Raw genomic sequence first — 22275 nt, forward strand, 5'->3', positions numbered from 1 at the left:
TTTCTGTTAAAATGACCTGGATGTCATTGCTTTCCTACTTTTCCTACTTTGAAAAGTTAATACTAAGACTACCATTTTAGTGTCATTAATTTACATAGTGGTTGTATAAGAGCCATGTACATTTTCTTTCATATAGAAAAAAAGATATTTTAAAATTATATGTGGTAGCATTTAATATACAGTCAGCACAATACAGGTATGGGACCTGTTATCCAGAATACTCAGGACTTGGGTTTTCCAGATAATGGATCCTTCCATAATTTGAATCTTCTACCTAAGTCTATAAAGAAATCTCGTAAACGTTAAATGAACCCAAAAGGCTGGTTTTGTTTCCAACAAGGATTAATTATATCTTAGTTTAAATCAAGCACAAGGTATTGTTTATTATTACAGAGAAAATTATAAATAATTCAGAGATTTCTGGATAATGGGTTTTTGGATAACGGATCCCATACCCGAACTTGCCATTTTAAAGTACATAATAAAATAAAGAAAGATTCATTTCTGAGTTTAGGAAAATATGGTTGTGGGTTCCCCTTTTAAGATTGTAAAATAGCCAAATGTCCATTTAATATTTCTACTTAAAATGAATTAGTACATGAAAAATATATTCTAAAATGAGGAGAGTTAAGATGTCCATAGCCCTAATCATATCCTTTAGTTTCTATCATTTCTCCTTGTGATATACTGTTTGCTGTTCATTTCTGGGTGCAGTAATATAATATAACATTTTGGGAAAAAGATGCAAACAAGAAAACCAGCACTTGAAGAGAGAATGGCAAATATTTCTACTGCCACTGTCTGTTTACCCTTAGTACTGAGGTAAGCAGGTATAAATGTCACCCAAACACTAGCAAATACCAACATACTGAATGTAATGAACTTGGTCTCATTAAATGTGTCAGGGAGCTTCCTCGCCAGAAATGCAACTGATAGACTAATAGTAGCTAAGAGACCCATATAGCCCAAGACACAAGCAAACAACACCCTGGATCCTTCATTGCACTCAATCACTATTATTCCTATTTCTGCTGCCATATTGAATTCTGCAAATGGAGCTGCTGTTGTCAACCAAACAGAGCACAGAATTATCTGAATCATTGTGCACACAGGGACAATATAAACTGGTATTCTCAGTCCCACCAGTTTTTTCAATTTACTGTCTGGATTTGTAGCACTAAATATCATTATGACATTGATAGTCTTTGCTAGTAAGGCAGAAACGCAAAGTGAAAAAATGACAGCAAACATGACCTGGCGTATCATACATGTGATCTGGTTGGGTCTACCAATGAAAGTCAAGGGACACAGGAAGCCAAACATAAGGGATATAAGAAGAAGGTAACTGAGTTCTCTGTTATTTGCCTTTACTATGGGAGTCATCTGTTTAACTAGGAACAGACAGAACACAGAAAATGTAAGGAGACAAAACAAGATTGAAATAAAGGCTAAAGCGTAGCCCAATGACTCTTCATAAGAAAGGAACTGAATGAGCTTTGCAAGACATTTTTCTTTTCTGCTGTCAGGCCATTTGTCTTCTGGACACTTCAGGCATTCAGTGTCATCTAGAACATAAGCAGCACAATATTAGAAAATCAAAGTTATATCACTTTAAACTTATCATATATAATGTTTCTCCGTCTGAGTGACTTTTAAAAAATGGGCATTTTGGACAATTGCCCATTTGTGCATATGGGTGACCAATAGCATACAATTTTTTGTAAAAATAATTGAGGAGAGTAAATTCAGCAATTTATGGAAGTGAATTACACCGAACCAGAGGTCGTGCTCCCCAGTAATTGGTTGGGCGGCATGCTGCCCCTATGATTCTGCCACCCTAGGCGTGGGCCAATGTGGCCTCACCACAAATCTGGGCCTGGCTAGAGATCATTTTAGAAGAATGAATATAAAAAATTAAAAAAGATAATGCAACGTACATCCTTCTTATTATTTATTATGAACAAGAAAGCTCATGGTCAATCTCATGGTCAAATTTTCGTGCGTATGGCCATTATTTTCTTATGTGTCCACAATTAGGATTAAGGCCAAACTCTGCTATGATTGATCATTTTATTATTGTACTAGTATAAAAAGAGAGCTCAGCTAAGAGGTCCTTAGAACTTCATCTACAAGCAGATGTGTTGTGTAGAACTTTTCCCAATTGGTCTGGCTTTGAGATTTCGCTGTACTGGTGCTCCCAGCTGATGTCTCTCTCAAATTATGTTGCATAATCAATCCGTGATGTATTCATTTTCGTACAATATATAATTTCTTACAATATATTATATCATTTAATATTGAGCAGTGTATGTGTGTTTTATTACTTTCCTGCAATTGATAAGTCTGCCAAGTGAAGCTCGGCAAGACAGGGATTTATTTATCTAAATTTTTACTGTATTAAACCAAGCTTGACCAAACTCCCATCCACAATTTTATCTTATTTATAAAATAATTGAAAAAAAATCAGTTTGGGGAAAAACTCGATAAATTAGAGCAAAAACTCGAATCATACAAATCTTTCTGATTTGAAGTCCTAATCACTTGATCTTTTTGGTTTATCGCCCAAAAACTCCAACATTTTTCAGATCATTGGACGAAACCCAGGACAGACCACAATATCTTCAAATCATTAAAATTGACATATATGACCTTGATAGGTTTGAGATGACAGATTTTCGGATTCTGACTTTTTGCAACTTCAGGGTATAATAAATCTTGAAAAAAATGAGGGTTTTTTTTCCTCTAAAAATTCTAGTTTTTGCCTAAAAAAACTCTACCTTTTAAAAAATAGAGTTTAGTAAATAACCCCTTTGTTTATACCGACACGTATTTATAGGTATCAGGTTATTTTAATCGCATAGAATAAAATCTAGTTATACTTTACACATCTGTGACAGAAGTAGTGTTGACCTTTTATATCCATTTTCCTTTTCAACACTGGTATACAGTAGGTTTAATTTAATGGGCTACTGTATATATATATGTGTAGATATATGTCTTTAATTAAATTATTTTGGTACACACCATTTGGATTAAGAATCTCTCCTTCAGAACATGGCAGGCAATCAAAGCAGCAAATCTTTTGCCCTTGAATTGGAGCTCTTCTGTAGCCTTTGGTACATGGATCACTGCAAACTGAGACAGGGACCTATAAAGAAATATTAATTTGTAAACTCCATGTATATACCAGGATAGGCATGATTATTAAAATTTTATTAAAAGGTAACACATGATTCAGTTTAAGGTCAGTCATCTTGGATAAATGCCTTGTCTTTAGGTGCCATTGAGACCATTTCCTTCTGACATTGTCACATCAGAAATTAGTGCAAAAAGGCCATTTATTTTCTAACATGCAAATGCCTATAGGCCGTGCACTTTAATCATTAGCTGTTTATATTAATAGACATCAGTGGTTTAACATCAGCTTTATCTATTAACCTTGTAAGTAGACTTTACAAATTCGCATCAGATTTAGAAATTATTCCTGCATTGGCTTGAAAAACCAGCATGTGTAATAGATTTTAGAACAAAATCAATATATCTTGGCCTCCAAGGGCAAGTTTTAGTTTTGGCCATATTAACTATATAAGGGCTGATTTAATAATATGCTTAATTGGACTAATGGAGCTGCCTATGTTTGCCATGGGCAGCTGCACCTCTGCATTTAACTAAGTCTTAATACCATTTAAAGCTGTCCAACAGTGCAAAGCATCCTTTGATCACTACTTTCAGTTGAACAGTTCTTACATGACGGGGGATAGTCAAAATGTTTTGGTGGTTCCTTCCCTAAATAAATCATGTACAGGTGTGGTATCTCTTTTCTGAAAAAACCCATTATCCAGAAAGCTCTGAATTACAGTATAGCCAACTTATTGACCCAATTTTAATCAAATAATTCAAATTTGTAATAGCAATTTCTTTCTCTGAAATAATAAAACAGTATCTTGTTATTGATCCCAACTTATTTATAATTAGTCTTTCTTGGAGGCAAAACAATCCTATTGGGTTTATTTACATTTTAAATGATTTTTAGAAGCCTTAAGGCAGTGGTCTCCAACCAGTGACTCATGAGCCACATGCTGCTCACTGACCCCTTGTATGTTGCTCCCAGTGGCCTCAAAACAGGTTGTTACATTTGAATGTTGCTCACGGGTTATAAAGATTGGGGTTCCCTGCCTTAAGGTATGGGGATCCAAATTAGATAAAGATGACATATCTGGAAACCCCTGGGTCCTGAGCATTCTTGGAAACATATCCCATACCTTCACTGGAAAGTTTTGGGTCTGAAAGTGTGTTATTATTAGGGATGAGTGAATTTTCTCACAGAGTTCTGCTTAGGAAACGACGCCTATAGACTTTAATGGGAGAAAAAAAATGTTGTGCATCAAAAAAAAATGTCGTGAGATTACAAAAAAAAATTGTCGCCCGTAGACTTTAATGCATGTAGGCGAATTTTCAGGCAAATTTTTGGCAAAACAGGTCAAATTTGCCCATCCCTAGTTATCATTGTACAACTCATATAGCAGTCCTAAACATACTAAATATATACTCACATGGGTGCGCTGTCCATTCCATAAAATCTTGTTTAGCCAAATATCAATTTCTTGGCCTTTGGGAGAGCTGGCATCAAAACTACCAATATGGACATACTGATTACTTCCATTAGGAAACAACTGCCAGTTCAAGATGTCTACGGCAATAAGACCATCTCCATTCTCATCAAAATGAATTGGTTTCCCTGCAGTGTTATTGAAGACAACTTTCTTGATGTAATGAAGCAGCTAGGAGGAAATCATTTTACAAAAAGCTGACAAAAAAATCAGTTGAACATTAAAATAGACTTTTAGGACTTCATTATACTATGCAAATACAGTATAGTTTGCAGTGTCATCTAATGAAAAATGTTAATTCACAGGTGTCACAGTTAAAAAATGTCCCTTGACCCTGATGCATTTGGTGCAAGAAAAAAGAAAAAAATGTGAAGTAAAACCACTCAGTCCAATGCATTTGGCAACATTTTTGTGATATTTCTGAATTTCTCAAATTTTTCTTTGTGGTTCCACAAATGTTATTCAAATAGTTAGGGAGAACAAGTTGCTCCAGAATTGTTAGTAAAGTAACTCATCGAACAGTGAAAGTGGTCCGGGTGCACCAGCCCCAGACCCACAGCTTTAGGGAGCGGTACAGCAGAAGATTAGGAAGCAGAGCTGACCTGCACTGAAACGGATTCACAAGGCCATAGATATTCAGTTTAAAAATAAATATATTGGTAGAAAAGTTAAAAATATAGCTGCATCTCCATCCACCCTACGTGTTTCGCATCCCTCAGGGTGCTTAGTCAAGTAACCCAATGACACATGGCACAGCCTAGGGAAGCAGGGGCATGACAGAGCTGGAGGTGGAGAAGCCCCTCCTAGTTGTTTGTAGGGGATTGGGTAGCAAAAAGGAGCGGGCAAAGTGACGTAGGGCAGGATAAAAGGGGGGGGACTGAGGTTGCCGCCCCCCACTCCATTTTGTAGCAGCAAAGAAAGACTCTGCTTACCATGGAGGTGAACCAGGAGCTGGCTGATCTGGTCGGGAGATTCCGAGACGCAGCTTCTCAGCAGGATCCAGGATGGCTACAGCAGCAGCTGAAGGATCTTCTGGGGAGAGAGGAATCCGCACGACCAGCCACCCGCCCAACCCGTCGAACAAGACCCCCAGCACGGCTAAGCCCACAGGACACTGGTGGATTGAGGAGTCGAGCCAGGAGGATCAGTGCCAGCCCAAGCAGGGGAGAACGGACGATCCGATCCGCTGTACCTGCTGCCAGGATTAAGCCAACGGCAGCTAACACGCGTCGCAGGGGCCCAGGAAGCAGGCAAGTAACTAAGCCGGCAGACCACGTGACGCAGGCAGCAGGGAGAGGAAGGAGGGGTAGAAAGCCTGCTCCTCCGGCAGCAGCGTCTGCATCAGTTACGGAGGACAGGCACAGGGCTGTCTCCCCCTCCTCTCCTCCAGGAACAAGTTCAGGCCCATCACTCAGGCGTGTATGCGCCCTCTCACCGCACGCAGCTTCTGCGGTGGAGGGAGGGGGGAGGGGGAAGGAGCCCGCTCCGCAAACAGCAGCAGCAAGGGAAGAGCAGGGAGTAGGGCTCTCCTCCTCCCCTCATTCACAAATCATCACGGGCCCAGACATTGTAGAGGGATGGGACAGCCCCCAACACATGGCAGGTGGGAGGAGGGGGGAAAAGCACGCTCCAAAAACGGCTGCAGCAACAGCATTAAGGGATGATCAGCATGGAGAGCTTTCCCCCTCCCCTCTTCCAGGAGCAGCCACAGCTGATATAGACAGCAGCCCCAGAGCACCAGTTCTCATGGACGCAGACCGGGGGGAGCAGTCCATTCCATGTTCCCCCACACATTCTAACCCCTCCCAGGCCTGTTCCACTCCCAGCCCTAGCACATCAGCGAGGCGTCGGCTAAGCCGTGTTCGGCCAAGGACTTCACCACCAGTCAGGAAAAATGATTTTACCAGGCCAGTGAGGCCGGCATCCATGTCAACGGCTGGCCAGGCACAGGGTGGCAGAGTAATCACAGCTCAGATACACCACCGGGAGTCAGGAGAACGTAGGGTAGACACGCCAACAGGGAGGCGAGGTTGGCGTCAGGAACCAACTTCCGCAAGTAGAAGCACTGTAAGGGTGTCCAGACATGGCAGGGATCCCATCACCCCCACAAGGGAAAGGTCACCGGCTCCCCGTAATAGAAGCCGTTCAAGAAGCAGGGATAATAGCAGGAGAGTACGGCGGGAGCATAGCCATAGCTCTGTCAGGAGCAGCAGGAGGGACGTCACGGCTCATGCTTATTCGCAGGAAGCTCGAGTCCGTAGGTGGGAACGCAGTAGTAGGTCTCCATCTAGGAGTTACTCGCACAGGGAGGGGCACTCTTGCTGTCATTTTTCTTGCAGGAACAGCCCAAGAATGTCTGAAAGGGAAGCATCGCAAGCAAGGAGCGTAACGTCCAAGGATGGGACAAGGAGGAGGCGGTCCACCAGCCATGACAGAGTTCAACCGGTCACGATTCGAAAGCAACCTCCCCCCAAGAGCAACAGGATGTCGAGCAGCTTGACGGCCCAGGGTGCAGCCACGGCCAGTGGGCCTGGAGGTGAGCAAAGTGTACCGCACAAGTCACACAGTCAGGGTACTGAGTCACTATTGAACAGCATTAAGCAGATTTTGTCAAGCTGGGAAAAGGGAAACTCAGGCGGGCCAGCTAGGGCATGGGCACCACTGCACACAAGGGAAGAGTCAGCCGGTCCAACTGTGGGTCAGGCAGGGGTGGAGGTCAGTACAAATACAATAGATAAGGTAACCACAGGGATACCAGAAAAGGGGTCAGTTGTGGCATTGAATGAGACAGAGGAAGGTAAAAAAGAGAGGGAATCGGAAAGGGATGCCATAGCAAACGGGATCCCCGATACAGCCCGGCAGAATGCATACCTATCGTTCGCAGGCCCACTGGGGGTGCATATTAAGGCAGAGGTCAAGGAAAAGATATGGAAAGGAGAGTTTGTAGAGATTTTCTCCCTCCTTCCACTGGAGGAGATTATCGAGCTAAAAGAGGACGACAAAAAAGATAGTAAAAAAGAAGAAGAAGAGAAACAAAAAAGATATAGAAAGCTCCCCAAAACATTTGGTAACTGGCTCCGAGCCTTTTGTATCCTAGCCAGCATTATCGGGGAAAAAGCTCCTGAAAAATGCTCGGCTCTCTTTTGTTACGTAGATGGTATCTGGGAGGCTTTCCGGGTTTACGGTGGGTTGGCATGGTGGCGCTACGACGAACAATTTCGCCAAAGGCTAGCGGCCAACCCAACCATGAGATGGGACCAGATGGACATTACCCTCTGGCTAAAACTTATGATGGCACAAAAATCATCTCCCTTTCAGAGGGGGGCCGGGGCACAGCAAGCTGGCACCTCGGCCCCGATCAAATTTGGATACTGCTGGCAGTTTAATGATAGCCAATGCAAGTGGGGGAATTCATGCAGGTTCAAGCATGAGTGCTCCGGTTGTGGGGGCTCACACTCGTATAGCAGGTGTTTCAAGCGGGGAAAGGCATCAGGAAAGCAGGTTGAGGCTACCAAAGGGCAAGACACCAGTGAAGTTAGACGTGATGCTGCCTTGGCTAAACCGCTACGTTAAGAGAGGGGACGCAGAGGCCATAGAACAGGGTTTTCGGGAGGGATTCAGGATACCATTCAAGGACAGAGAGGTCTCGGGGGCCCCGCGGAATCTCAAGTCCGCAGAACAATTTCCAGAGATAATCCACCAAAAATTGATTAAAGAAATTGAGTTGGGCAGGATGGCGGGCCCCTTTTCTAGCCTGCCCCTGCACAACTTGAGAATTTCACCCTTGGGTGTGGTGCCAAAAAAGGAGCCGGGTAAATTTCGGCTGATCCATCATTTGTCACATCCCAAGGGTAGCTCGGTTAATGATGACATTGACAAAGACCTGAGCTCTGTGTCATACACATCATTCGATCAAGCAGTAAAATTGGTACAGAGAGCAGGATGGGGAGCCCTTATGGCAAAAGCCGACATTGAGTCGGCTTTCCGATTGCTACCTATACACCCGGATTGTCACCACTTACTGGGTTGTTGGCTTGATGGGGCCTTTTTCGTAGATCTATGCCTGCCCATGGGATGCTCTATCTCCTGTGCCTATTTTGAAATGTTTAGTTCTTTTCTGGAGTGGGTTGTCAAGTTCACGGCAAGCTGTAACTCCGTTGTGCATTATTTGGATGACTTTCTATGCATCGGCCCAGCCAACAGTGATATGTGCTTTCACCTATTGCAGACATTACAGGACATAACAGCGGCATTTGGGGTACCCCTAGCTAGGGATAAGACAGAGGGACCCACTACATCCATTCAGTTCCTGGGAATTCAAATTGATTCGGTAGCAGGGGAATGCAGGCTCCCAACTACAAAAGTTATTGAACTACAACAGGCAGTAGAGTCCATGAAACGGGCAAATCGGGCTACTTTGAGGCAGATTCAATCACTGCTTGGTAAATTGAATTTCGCCTGCAGGATTATTCCAGTGGGCAGAGTTTTCTGCAGGAGGTTGTCCTTAGCTACAGTTGGGGCTCGGGCCCCACACCATCATATACATGTTAATAAGGAGGTTAAGGCAGACCTAGCAGTATGGGGACACTTCCTGAGAGATTTTAATGGGACAGTACTTTTTCAGGCCAAGGAGAAGTCAGCACAGGACATGCAACTTTTTACAGACGCAGCAGGGGGTTTTGGTTTTGGGGCTTACCTGGCGGGACAATGGTGCGCCGCGCCATGGCCATGTGAGTGGAGGGAGTCTGAACTAGCCTTCAATATAGCGTTTTTGGAACTGTTCCCAATTGTAGTGGCTATGTATGTGTGGGAAAACATACTGAGAGACTGTAGGATCGTTTTTCATTCGGATAATATGACAGTAGTTCAGGCCATCAATAGTTGGTCCGCATCATCACCCCCAGTTCTGAGATTGTTACGGACACTGGTCCTCCGGTGCCTTCAGTTAAATGTACATTGTAGAGCAGTGCACATACCAGGAAAAAAGAATGTCATCGCTGATGCACTGTCTCGCTTTCAGTGGGAGCGTTTTCGGGAGGCAGCGCCGGAAGCAGCACCGCGGCCATGCCAATTTCCACAGCAGCTTTGGCAGCTGGCGAGCGTAGACTGCTGGAGCTTGTAAAGGTTTCCTTAGCCAAGGCAACATGGACTGCTTATGGTAAGGCGTGGGAGGAATGGAATCAACTGACTGGCTGGGCTGGCGGTTTTACTACCAGGGAGGATAGGCGCGCTGGTCTCATTTGGTATGTGGTCTGGCTCACAGAGCAGGGTAAGTCAGCAGCTTTTATAGATAAGCGCATGGCAGGACTGGCGTTCCAGTTCAAACTGCGAGGCGAAGAGGACCTGACAAAAGAGTTCATCATCAGGCAAGCGCTAAAAGGGGTTAGAAAAAGTAGACACTCCAAAGATACACGACGGCCCATATCATTTCAACTGCTGGCACGGCTCCAGGGAGTCTTGGATCAATGCTGTTATTCAGGTTATGAGGTGCAATTGTTTAGGGCAGCTTTTGCACTGGCATTCTTCGGAGCCTTCAGGGTAGGCGAGTTAGTCAGTAAAAGCAAAACCTCACAAGGTGGCTTGTTGCTCCAAGATGTGAAAGTGTTTCAAGATAAAATCACAATCCGTTTGAGACAGTCCAAAACGGATTCATTGGGAAAAGGGAAGGATATTGTGTTGTTCAAAGTTGATGGTGGGGCAACTTGCCCAGTTGGCTGTGTAAGTCGTTTTTTACATTTGCGAGGAGTGTGTGGCAAAGTTTTTCTGCAGCATGAGAATGGGATGCCATTGACTCGTTTTCAGTTTAATAACATCTTAAAAAAATCTTTAGAAAGTGTTGGAGTTAACCCAACGGAGTTTGGGACACATTCATTTCGCATAGGGGCAGCAACTGAAGCAGCCGGTCTCGGTTTAGGAGAGCGGATGGTCATGAAAATTGGGAGATGGGAGTCCAAACGCTTCCTCAGCTATATACGGCCAGGCTTACTGGTCTAGGAGGTTCTACATGGTTTTACACAGAGCAAGAAGAATCAGGACACTACAAAAAAAAAAAAAAAAAAAAATTTGTTGGTTTTTCTGTTCATGTCACTCATGGTTATTTTGTTGTGTTTTCAGGTGGCAAAACCATGGTATGGTTGTTGGGACATTCATTCATCAGTCGGGCCAGAAGGAGAGCCGCAGTTCTCAAAGGGAACGCATTGCAGCTGGGCTTTCCGGAGGACCGCATATCAGTCAAATGGTTTGGTTTTCCTGGTCTAAGATGGTCAGGAGTATGGCCTGCCCTAGTCAGGTTGGCCAAGGTGGAACAGCGTCCGGATATACTGGTAATACACGTTGGGGGGAATGACCTGGGCTTGGTAGCACAAAGGGATTTAGTCATCATGATGAAACAGGATGTTGATAGAATTCGGTCACTGTTCCCCGGCATCATATTAGTGTGGTCGGAGATAACCCCCCGGTTGGTATGGAGGTTTGCACGGGACATACAAGCCATAGAAAGGAGCAGGGGGAAGGTGAATAAATTACTCTCAATCTTTATACGTAAGTCAGGTGGCATAGTTGTCAGGCATAGGGGGTTAGAGGACAAAATGAAGGGTTGTTTTTCCACAGATGGGGTACACCTCTCCGATATTGGTATGGCTCTCTTTACTGTGGCCATCGCAGAAGGGATTGAAAGGGCCCTGGAGTTTTGTTTGGCGGTGCGCGGTGCTCTTAAGGTGTCAAGTGCACGCGCGGGTGGCGGGATCATGGAGTCCAGGAACCAATAGGTGTGTGAGTACGGGAGTTGCAGGGTTAATGGGTAGCTGGAAGGCCTGTCACCTCAGGGGTAACAAAACACCACACGAATAGCATTTGGTTGGGTAGCAGATGGGTTACAGGCTACTATGGCAGCTGGCAGCGCTGTTGCGTTGTGCAGTTATAAAGTTCTACTACAGTACGTAGGTATTCAGGTTTACTGTTTGTTATACAAATACTATTGTTATCGTATGCTATGTTAATGATATGTTATCATTTATAGTAGTGTGTGTTGCACTACAATACTACTTGTTATAATAAAAATTGTTCTGCGGCCTTTTCATCCAAAAAATGATTTGTTGTATTTTATTAAAGGGGGCCTGGAAAAAGGGGGGTTGTTGGTTAGCTGGTAAGGGCTGACACAGGTACCGACCTGGCCTCTGTCATGGGCTCACAAATGTTATGGCAAAGCAAAGTGGGACAGTTTCATTCCTCACTATACATCACTTCTGTAACCATGTGAAGTACAAATTCACAGTCTGAGTTCTCAGATGGCGCTATAGACACCAAGGGGAAACATTATCCATTATCACAGAAGTATTGGAGGCTGAAATATGACTCTCAGCACCTTTACAAAGAATCATGGGTGCCACTGGACAGCATTTTACTGAAGAAAGTGGCAATTTACTTTGACTTTAAAACATGGCGTTATGTGCACAGAGCAGGGCAGCACGAGCTAGGAACTGGGTTCAGCACCACTGGCGCTACTAAATTTGCTGAAAATGTGAAAATTATGGGATTCTTAGGGGATAACAGGAGGGATATCTACAGTATGTACCTGAGCAATTATGCATTTTTTTTGCACTTTGCACCCTGCTCTGTATGTAGTAAATTAGGTTATAATTTAGGCTATAAGGAACTTCATTAGGTATATCAATATTCATAACATCACATCACCATTGGTAATATCCACACCCCAGGTGTCTGCCTATATAATTATAAGCTAATTTCCCAGGTTTGGCCACAAAAACAACCCTAAAGACTCTAATGAGTAAAAAAATATATGCAAGTCTGAGTAAGGGAGCACCACCCTTAAATTTTTAGAGAAGCAGATAGATGGTGTGCAGGGTTATGGGGATACATGATAATACAAAAGAAAGAAAAAGATTAACCCTTAAAGTTGCACCACCCCATCATAGAACCCGATGACTCAAGGAACAAAAAATGTTTTAAAACTTAACTTTTACTGATAAATTAGATAAAACCATACATCCAGAAGAACATTTAAAATAAAGTTAGGAACAGGGAGACACAGAACCCAAATTAAGTCAGAGGATGACTTTTGAGGGTGAAGGGGTGGTGGTAATACCCATGCCTGGAAACGGTCATTGTAATTTTACATCCTATTAATCGAGACCAACTGATACCCATTAGCATTGGTATATGAAGACTGGCAGGTGGGGTGGTTACCCATCGGGTAGAAATACCGAGTTTTACAAGCGACTGCTTAATGTTAACTCCATTCATGGTTAAATAATTAAGATTAACTGAGACTCACTATCACTCGTATGCCAAGTTTGGCAGGTGGGCTGGTTACCCATTGACAGCCCTATATTCACCTCATGCTCTGCATTTATTGCCTGACTTAATTTGGGTTCTGTGTCTCCCTGTTCCTAACTTTATTTTAAATGTTCTTCTGGATGTATGGTTTTATCTAATTTATCAGTAAAAGTTAAGTTTAAAAAATTTTTTTGTTCCTTGAGTCATCGGGTTCTATAATGGGGTGGTGCAACTTTAAGGGTTAATCTTTTTCTTTCTTTTGTATTATGAGTAAAAAAATATTGTCACTTGTAAAAAAAAATGTATTGACCATTGACTTCAATAGACGCTGTTTCACAAATTTGCGTCAAAGCAAAACAAGTCACTGCTGCCTAAGTGTACCAGCATTCTCATAGCCCCCTCTAAGGGATTATACTAATATTTTCCTGACATATAAACATTTAAGTCCCAATTACTTGGCACATGTCACCTTGGGAACCACCCCACATTTAGGGGCAAATTTATCAAGGGTTGAATTGAAAATTTGAATTTTTAAATTCGGTTTTCGAGTTTATTTTAGTGCAATTTGACTAGGGAATAGCCGAAATTTGATTCGAGTTTAAAAAAAAAAAAATCTTAATTTGAAATTTATAATGACTGTCTCTTTAAGAATTCAAATTTGACTATTTGTCATCTAAAACCTGCCGAACTTGTGTTTTAGCATATGTGGGACCTCCTGCAACCAATTTGGAGTCATTTGGTAGACTTTTGAAAATCTATTTTTTTGTTGAAAACACTCAAATCGAATACGATCAAATTCGATTTGATTTTGCAGGTCCATCTTATTCACCTGAATTTAAAAAATGCTATATTTTTAATACATTTTGGATTGGTCGGTATTTTTTGAATTTTGAGTACATGGGAGTTTTAAATAACTCCCATAAACTCAAAATTCAACCCTTGATAAGAGAAGTATAGGTTATCTTACTAGCGTAACTTGTCTATCGTAGAATTTGCTATCTGCCACTGTTCCTTAAAGGAGAAGAAAAGGCTAAAATTAATTAAACTTTATCAGAAAGGTTTATATAAATACACCAGTAAACTCTCAATAATGATAATGATGCTTTGAGTCCTCTGTCAAAAGAAACAGCATTTATTTCTTTCTATTGTGTATAAATGGGCTTCTGTATCAGACTTGTTTTCAGCATAAACCTCCAGGGCTAGTGCTTGAGCATGCTCAGTTTGTTCCTTTCTATCTCTGTTCCTCTATATCTCTCTTTGTATATCATATACATATAGGTTGAGTTCCAGTAACGGAACTTGGTGGGGGCGGGCCATGGTGCGGGCTGTGCAGCCGGGCCCGCCCCCACCCTCGTCTGCGTGATTTTTCTCTAACGCTGTAGCCAATTCCAGCCAGCTGCAGCGTGCGCGATCTACCTGGGGGGGGCTCTGCAGGGGTGCGGGCCCTGGCCCAGTTGCACCCGCCGCTTCTCCGGTAGTTACGCCCCTGTCGAGTTCCATGAAAAATTTGAGTTTTTGAGGTAATGTGTTGGTCAAAAATGTATTTTTAGGGTTAAAATAAATAGCTTGAATCCAAAAATACTCCATCTAAAACCTGTCGAGGTCACATAGAAATCAATGGCAGAGGTCCCTTGAACCATTTGAAAATTTTGATAGCCTTCATGATGTTCAAGGTTTTTTTGGGATTTCTCTTGGAAACTCAATCAATTAGAGTGATTCAAATTTTTTCCTGCAGAAAACTCGATCAATTTGAGTTCCTGGTTACTTAACCCCGAAAGCGCTGATTCGAGTTTTATCCATGCGGACCTTATCTTAAATGAGAGACTATTCGAGTTGTGAGTTTGTTCCAGTTCATTCAAGGTTTAAAAAAGCTCACATAACTCTAAAATTTGACCATAGTTTAATAACCCCCTAAAGGAATTGTTAAGTATAAAAATAAAAACAATGTAAATAGATAGGCTGTGGAAAATAAAACATGTTTCTAATATAGATAGTTAGCCAAAAATGTAATGTATAAAGGCTGGAGTGACTGGATGGCTAACATAATAGCCAGAACACTACTTCCTGCTTTTCAGCTCTCTTGGTTTCCACTGTCTAGTTACCCTGGTGACCAAGCAGTAACCAATCAGTGACTTGAGGGGGGCACACGGGTCATAACGGTTTGCTTTTGAATCTGAGCTGAATGCTGAGGATCAATTAGAAACTCACTGAACTGTTATGTCCCATGTGGTCCCCCTTCAAGTCGCTGACTAACTCAGAGTTAGAGAGCTGAAAAGCAGGAAGTTGGATTCTGGCTATTATATTAGACATCCAGTGACTCCAGCCTTTCTACATTACATTTTTGCCTAACTGACTATAAAGAAACATTTTTTATTTTGCAAAGCCAATCTATTTACCCAGTTTTTATTCTTACACTGAACTGTTCCTTTAATGTGGCTTTTATTTTGAAAGGAGCAAAGTTCTGTGCCATGTAAATCCAATTCAGAAAAAAATTGAATAATATCTAATATCCCTTTAATAATGTCTACCATTCTCTTTGTCAGTGGTTTTAATGTCAAATTAACTACACAAATATTTTTATGAAATCAATAGTGTGTTTCACACTTTGCTACCTTCATACACCCTTATCTAGGAGAGTGATATACTATACCTGCCAAGGCTGATGATTAGGGGCATCAGCACAAGCTCCATTTTTGAAAGGCCCTTTCCCTGGAACACAATTCTTCATCTGGTGCAAAGCATAAGCTAGAGCAAAGACAGCGTTATGCACGTTGTATGTATATTTAAAGTTGTAGACATCATATATATTTACATCAATGCTGTCCAGTCTCTCCTTTCCTGTGCACCAATCACTGCCATTTTTAAGCAGTGCTGGAGATGTATTATTGTAGGAATCATTTCCTGGCCAAACACAGTGAAAAGCATTCTCCCAAAAAGTCTTCATGTAAGGATCATTTGAAAATATGGAAGGATGTATGCTATAAAGAAATTCTTTAAACCTTGGAATGTTCCCCTTTTTAGGTGATATCCCAAGGCTCCCATTTAAGGTTGTTAGAATTTCTATCCTAGGAAAATCAGAAGTAATGGTCCAGCCGGATGTTCCCACCCAGACTTTGTCAGTGACATTGCAAAAAGAAATCTCTTCCATGAAAGATACAAGGCTTTCCATGGTGCAGGATAAAACAATCACTGCTGCTCTGGATTTCTTGATCACATCAATGATACGGTAGATGAACTTCATGGAGCTGCTTATAGGAAGTGTCTCCTGAAATGCAATGCATCCACCATTTTTCTCTATTTCTCTAGTTAACAGTTGTGCACCTGATATACCCAAGTCATCATCTGAGCAAACAATACCCACCCAGGTCCAATTAAAGTACTTGACCAACTGCGCAATGGCAATCCATTCATGATCACCATTATATGTAGTCCTGAGGAAGGATGGGAACTGTATTTTATTACTCAGTGAGGGATGGTTTGAAGCAAAGCTAACCTGTTGAAAAACAATAAAACTCGATACTAAGTCTGGTGAAACTTTTTACATACTTTATTTGGTCTGTTCTGTTCAACAGCAAAAACAATAAAGTAAGCCTCCTTAACGACAATAACTCTAAAGCAAGAGATTCACAAGCACCTCTGGAAGGCATGGGGGCAAATTTACTAAAGGGCGAAGTGGCTAACGCTGGCAAAAATTCACCAGCGTGACATCATTTCGGCACTAGACTCTGGATAGACTCTGGCGCAACTTCGCACTCTAACGCCAGGCGAATTTTTGCTCTGGCAAAATTCACTACTACTACTTCAATACTACACAAAATGTAGTTTCGCCACCTCAGACCAGGCGAAGTGCAATGGAGTAGATAGGACTTACTTAAAATTTTGATGTAAATTTTTCTAAGTCAGAAAAAAACGCTGAAAAAGATCAAAAAATGTTTTTTTGGTGGACCCTCATTACCCCCTACATTTGATAACATAGGCATCTAAACTATACTGTAGGCACATGTGTATTGCATTATAACAACTCTATATACTTTTATTAAGGTGGCCTTGTGTAGTGTAATGTATTTACTGCAGCATATACAGCCATTGTACTTTAACTGCATGCTTTATGCAAATTAGCCAATGCTAGTGTAACTTCGAACTGCTGATCGGTTCGGTACCTGTGCGCAACTTTGGATCTTTGTGAATTAGCATTGTCCAGGCAAATTTACGCCTGGCGAAGTGTTGCGATGTGCGTGAAGCCATCGCTGGTGAATTTTTGCAGGTAAGTAAATTTGCCCCATAGAGCGAGAATCTGCCATGATTAGACAAAACATTACACAGCTGCACTACACTCAATGTGAACAATCCTTCATGTTTCCTTATTTAAGAATTTATTCTGATATTGCATATCTTTGAACATAAAATGTTTGTATTTATTTTAGTTTTATTCTTTTGACACAGTATATTAAGATAAATGCAAAGTGTTTATGTACCTGTGGATATCTGTTCAATCCCAAGATCCTGGCTAGGGGCACTGAGGCCTTAGATGGCATGTCACCAACAATTGCCAATGGCATATGATCCTTGTTACAGTTATAATTTGGCACTCCATTTTTTTTTCCCGACAAGATCCATTTTGCTCCCATCAGTGATAGTACCTCATTGTAACATGAGTCAAAGAGCTTGAAGCCCAGTGTTATATTGGGCAATAATTCAGTTGATTCATTAATTTCTAGTATTGCAAATACCATTGCAAGAATAAAACGATAATATCTTATATGGAATCTAAAAAGCAAATTAAAAAATGACACAAAACACTGTTCTAAATTAAATCTAAATTAAATTTATTTCAGAGAGAAGTAACTTAATCCATCAGAGAAATATGTGACCCTATTGAAAAACAGCACCCAGGCACAATTCTTTCAAGGAATTCATTCTCCCTATCTGAACTGTATAATCACTTGTGTGTAGGGTAGAGCTCAAAAAGCCAATCAATTTGACATCAACTTCTAATGTAATTGTACAAAAGCTTATAATTTTAATGAAGGCTCAATAGTGATTTTATTCCAAGAATATCATAGATCAACAGTTGGCATGAAGCTGAATAGCTCAGGCTTTAGCGTATAGTGATCAACGGGCTTTGGCATTTAGACCATCCAAATTGTTAACAAACTGCACCAAGATACATCAGACAGGATAAATGTATGTCACTTACATAACATAACATAAAATTGTGTTTTGCTTTTCGAGATGAAAAGTACAATCTGTGAACTGGTCATTATGGCAGGTCATCTGTAACTTGCCATCATTTAGAGGGGGAGAATTAACAATTGTAGGTGTATGAAAAACATTTGAACCTTGAGACAAGGATGCCATGTCAAAATTGTAACTGTTTGCATTAAAAACACAGTTTATCAGTTTTACACACAAATAATTGTCTGGTTTACAATAGCTTGTGTAAGGTTTCTTTTATCTTAATACAGGATTTTCTAAGCTTTCTAGGAACTTTCACCATTTCGAACGAACTCAAAATTATCTTCCTGTAGAATTCACTTTGAGCTTTCCTATTGAAATGCAGGTTCTCTCTTCTCCCATCTCACTTCCCATATCAGGAAGCATATCCTGCCCCCCCATATCATTTTAGAAACACATTATCTATCCTTCTCAAAAACAAGGAAGAGCACTGAAATGTGTGTGTGTGTTTGATAATGAGGTGGCATATATCTGCCACCTCATTATTTAACTAGAAGTAAAAGTTTTCCACCAGGCAATTTTCTCCAATCTTTTTGGACAATACAACACAGAAAAATTTTGCTAAACCTGTGGCTGTGATGAACGTGTGAAGAGGAATGAAGAAAAAGAGTGCAGAGCTGTCAGATTTGTACTACACATCCCTTTTATATATCAGCCACCCTGTCACTTCCATGTGGACAAGTAATTAAATGGTAAAGAAATAGATTTTACTAAATGGCATTGGAAGAACATACCTGCTACACTGAGGAGGCTGTGGACTTTGCCTATAGGTTGTATTAGGAGTAGTTGTTTCAATCTGGACAGGAATGAGACCTCCCAATGTGATATCCCCAGCCAATGAATAGCCAAAAATATCTTCAGTAGACAATCTGCATCCTTCTAATGAAGTCTCAAATGCGACATCTTTATAACAGAACAGTATTAGGAACAAGTACAGATGGCAAAAGTAGATGGAAGTTAGAAGCATGTTTGTTTTTGTTTGTTGATATTAATCTGGAAGCCAAATACACTGAGAATATTAAAAGGGAACACTTGATATTGTACAGTAAAAACATTTTAATGGAATTGTTGTCAGACATACACTATGTAATGAAAGTTTGTCCAGGAGTAGTAACCAATAGCAGACAATAAGATGTTTGCTGTTAAACAGGTGACCAACAAATGCTTCCTGCTGATTGGTTGCTATAGGTTACTGCTCCTGTCTTTTATGACATATCCCCCATGCCATTTTATACCATGCTAATAAAGGAAGTTTCACTGTACATATTTTGTAAAACAGAAACTTAAAATAACATTTTTTTTTTTAAAAGATTGCGTTTGAAATTACCAGTTGTGGACCAATGTATTCAAACTAGTTCTGCTGAAGAGCAAGGTAGAAATTACAGATTATTCAAACAGAAAAAGTTAGATGAAGCATTTAGTTGCCAGGATATACAATAGTAAACAGCTGGTAGATATGAGATTTGTGGAACCTGTTTTGGCCAGGGTTCAGGCCAATGAAGTGTGCTCCAGGGTTGGGTTTGGCAAGTAACAATACAAGCTAATATTCAAGCAGGGCCTCCTCTTTGGTGATATAATCAAGCTGACACAAACAGAAAAATAAATAGTTATAGTGGAGTGCAGGTGGATTAACTAGTACTTTCCTTCCAGTGTCCAATGAAACAATAAAAATGCTTCCATCCACTTGCAAACAAAAAGTGTGTGTTTATTTCATTAGTTCATGATTTGACACCAATTCACACCACGTACATATCAATCTGACTGCTGATCTCCTCCCTCTGATCACTGATTGATTTTATCTATACTACAGGGTAATCAGAGAGGGGTCGGAATAGATAGGGTTATAACATGAACGGCGGGATGTAACAGGTTAAGGATGGTTGTGCATTGAAAAATTTCAACCCACTTATACTAGGATGCAGAGTAAGCAAAACCCCATGTCAATACTATAATATTTTTGAAAATTTAAAAAATACTCTTACCATTTTATATGTTATACTTCTTATGAAACAGTTATTCATAACTTCAGTGAAAGTTATTTTTAAAGGTTTTTAATATGAACAATAAAGTAAATAATTTTTAAATATATAATTTTGATAATAATTTTGGCTAAATTTTTCTTTTTTTCCAATGAATGCAAGTTATGTGCAGGGTAAAGAATGTCATTAAGGATTTGTCACATATGGCAAAACCAAACACAGGGGAGTGACTAGATTCCTGGCCAGGTCAGACACAAATAACATAGTTGCATTGTTAAGATGGGTTGAAAAAAAGACCAAAGTCCTTCAAACCCCTCCAAAGCCCAGTGCACATCCATACACACACACACACAAGTACACCGACCTGTCCATACATTCACATACACTATCTACCAATATCTATACTATTCATAAAATTATGTAATATGATATTATAATTGTCCAATAAATCATCCAAGCCCCTCTTAAAGGCATTAACTGAATTACCCATCACAACATCATCCGTCAGGGCATTCTACTATTCACTGTCTTCACTGTGAAGAACCACCTAGACTGCTTCACATGAAAGTTCTGTTCCTCTAAAGGGGTGGCCTCAGGTGTGTAGATCCTTTTTATGGGAAAAAGGTGTCTTTTTTCCAGAGAAAAGAACCTCAGTCTTGACAGTCTACCCTCATAGTCTAATCTTAATTAATATCCTTCTTAAGGACTGGAGCCCAAAACTGCACTGGATACTCAAGTTGAAGCCTTGCCAGAGACCTGTAAAGAGGAAAAGTTATGTTTTCATCCCTTAATGCCATTTTTTTTATGCATGCGAGTTCTTTCTTTGCTTTAGTAGCCACAGAATGACGTATCTACAAAAATCCCTATATCCAGCAACAGAATCATGAAACAAACTCTAGGTCAGGAACAGGCAAGGTCAAAACCAAGAAGTCACATAGGGGACAGGAGCAGGTATTAGTGATGGGCAAATATATTCACCAGGTGCGAATTTGTGGCAAACCACTGCAAAAATTTTTACATAAAATTTTTTTTTAAAAAATTCTAATTTTTTAAAAATTTTCTAAAATTTTAAAACACTGCTTTGCCCTTTTAGTTTGAACTTGGATATGTTTAGACCATGTCAGGTTCTGAGAGATGTAGACTCCGAGGTATGCCCCAAATTTGCCCATCACTAGCAGGTAGCAAGAACAAACAAATCAGTATTTAGTTAACAGCTAATGAGACAATGTAGAACAGGGATTTTATAGCCAGACTGATGGTTTAGACTGATCACCTTTTGGGCTGAATAACAACAGGTGAAACAAGTCATGATTTCTAGGAAATACTGGGATACCATAAGCAGTGAACCAAAACCTGTACTGTCATATAGAGAAGTGGTAATGCAGACTGCTTGGAAAACAGCTGGTCATGGGTTCAAACCAAGGCAGGATGTTGCAGGATTTTTTTTAATATCAAATTTTGCACCATTTGGATACAGTTAAACTTTTATTTCAGCCAAACCAAATTCATAATAATATTTTGAAGCTACATAATTGATGGCTTTACATTTGTTGTCAGTTGTACCCCCATATGCACATTTAAACTTCAGATTCTGACGGTGGGCACCGCTATCCAAAAGTAATTACACATGCCCATTAAAATGTGTATTTTTCTAGACCAATACATTTACATTCTTAGTTTTTAAAATGTTCCAAAAATATTTCAACTATTTAAAAAGGCAGATTATTTTAACAAATCCAAACATTCCAGGCAAGTCACATTTTGATTTGCTTCTATCCATTTTCATGGAAACTTTCTGGGTCAATTTTTACCTACAGATATTCAAATTTGATTCTGGAGAAAATATCTTACCTGATCAAAGAACAGTTCCTTAGAAAAGCAGTGTAGTTATCATAGTTTAATATAAATGCTCAGATAAAGTGACCTGCTGTATTTGTCAAGAAAATAACTCTAACTGAATTTAATACACAATATAAAAATTATCTATTGGAGGACTCTTCTTACCTTCATCTTTTTATTAAGTCCACAAGCTGAAATTCAGGTTTTATATTAGGCCACTGACCTCAACGAACATGTAGAGGGCAAAGCAAAGTTATAATTATTTCAATTAACATGGAATTGCTGTTATTATGAAATCATAATGATTATATTATCTC

The 22275-nt window shown here is 40.5% G+C and overlaps 2 protein-coding genes across 3 annotated transcripts; one reads left to right on the forward strand and one right to left on the reverse strand.

Annotated features, from left to right (window-relative positions):
- Window positions 1-458: 458 nt before the first annotated feature.
- LOC108699038 (extracellular calcium-sensing receptor) lies at window positions 459-17772 on the reverse strand. The gene is made up of 5 exons (XM_041573440.1): window positions 17381-17772; window positions 15556-16398; window positions 4554-4781; window positions 3025-3148; window positions 459-1565 (listed from the first exon to the last, which is right to left on the reverse strand). Exons 1-5 carry the CDS (start codon window positions 17636-17638, stop codon window positions 658-660), a joined length of 2361 nt encoding a protein of 786 aa, XP_041429374.1. The 5' UTR covers window positions 17639-17772; the 3' UTR covers window positions 459-657.
- Window positions 5321-11697, forward strand: LOC121397179 (serine/arginine repetitive matrix protein 2-like). 2 transcript variants are annotated; one of them, XM_041573438.1, is made up of 2 exons: window positions 5321-7146; window positions 9631-10818. In XM_041573438.1, exons 1-2 carry the CDS (start codon window positions 5544-5546, stop codon window positions 10602-10604), a joined length of 2577 nt encoding a protein of 858 aa, XP_041429372.1. In that variant the 5' UTR covers window positions 5321-5543; the 3' UTR covers window positions 10605-10818. The 2 variants fall into 2 exon arrangements, with proteins under 2 accessions (XP_041429372.1, XP_041429373.1); XM_041573439.1 differs by having other exon boundaries at window positions 5322-7146; window positions 10725-11697.
- Window positions 17773-22275: the final 4503 nt, after the last annotated feature.

This window comes from Xenopus laevis, chromosome 8L (genome assembly GCF_017654675.1).
Source record: "Xenopus laevis strain J_2021 chromosome 8L, Xenopus_laevis_v10.1, whole genome shotgun sequence".
Lineage (NCBI taxonomy): Eukaryota > Metazoa > Chordata > Amphibia > Anura > Pipidae > Xenopus > Xenopus laevis.

Excerpts from the sequence above, each read along its gene's own strand:
- LOC108699038 (XM_041573440.1), bottom strand. The coding sequence starts at position 17,638 with ATGGTATTTGCAATACTAGAAATTAATGAATCAACTGAATTATTGCCC. Across the intron at positions 4,782-15,555 it reads CTAATCATCAGCCTTGGCAG|CTGCTTCATTACATCAAGAA; the intron begins GTATAGTATATC and ends ATTTCCTCCTAG. Across the intron at positions 3,149-4,553 it reads GGAATGGACAGCGCACCCAT|GTCCCTGTCTCAGTTTGCAG; the intron begins GTGAGTATATAT and ends ATTTCTTTATAG.
- LOC121397179 (XM_041573438.1), top strand. The coding sequence starts at position 5,544 with ATGGAGGTGAACCAGGAGCTGGCTGATCTGGTCGGGAGATTCCGAGAC. Across the intron at positions 7,147-9,630 it reads CACGGCCAGTGGGCCTGGAG|TGGGAGCGTTTTCGGGAGGC; the intron begins GTGAGCAAAGTG and ends TCTCGCTTTCAG.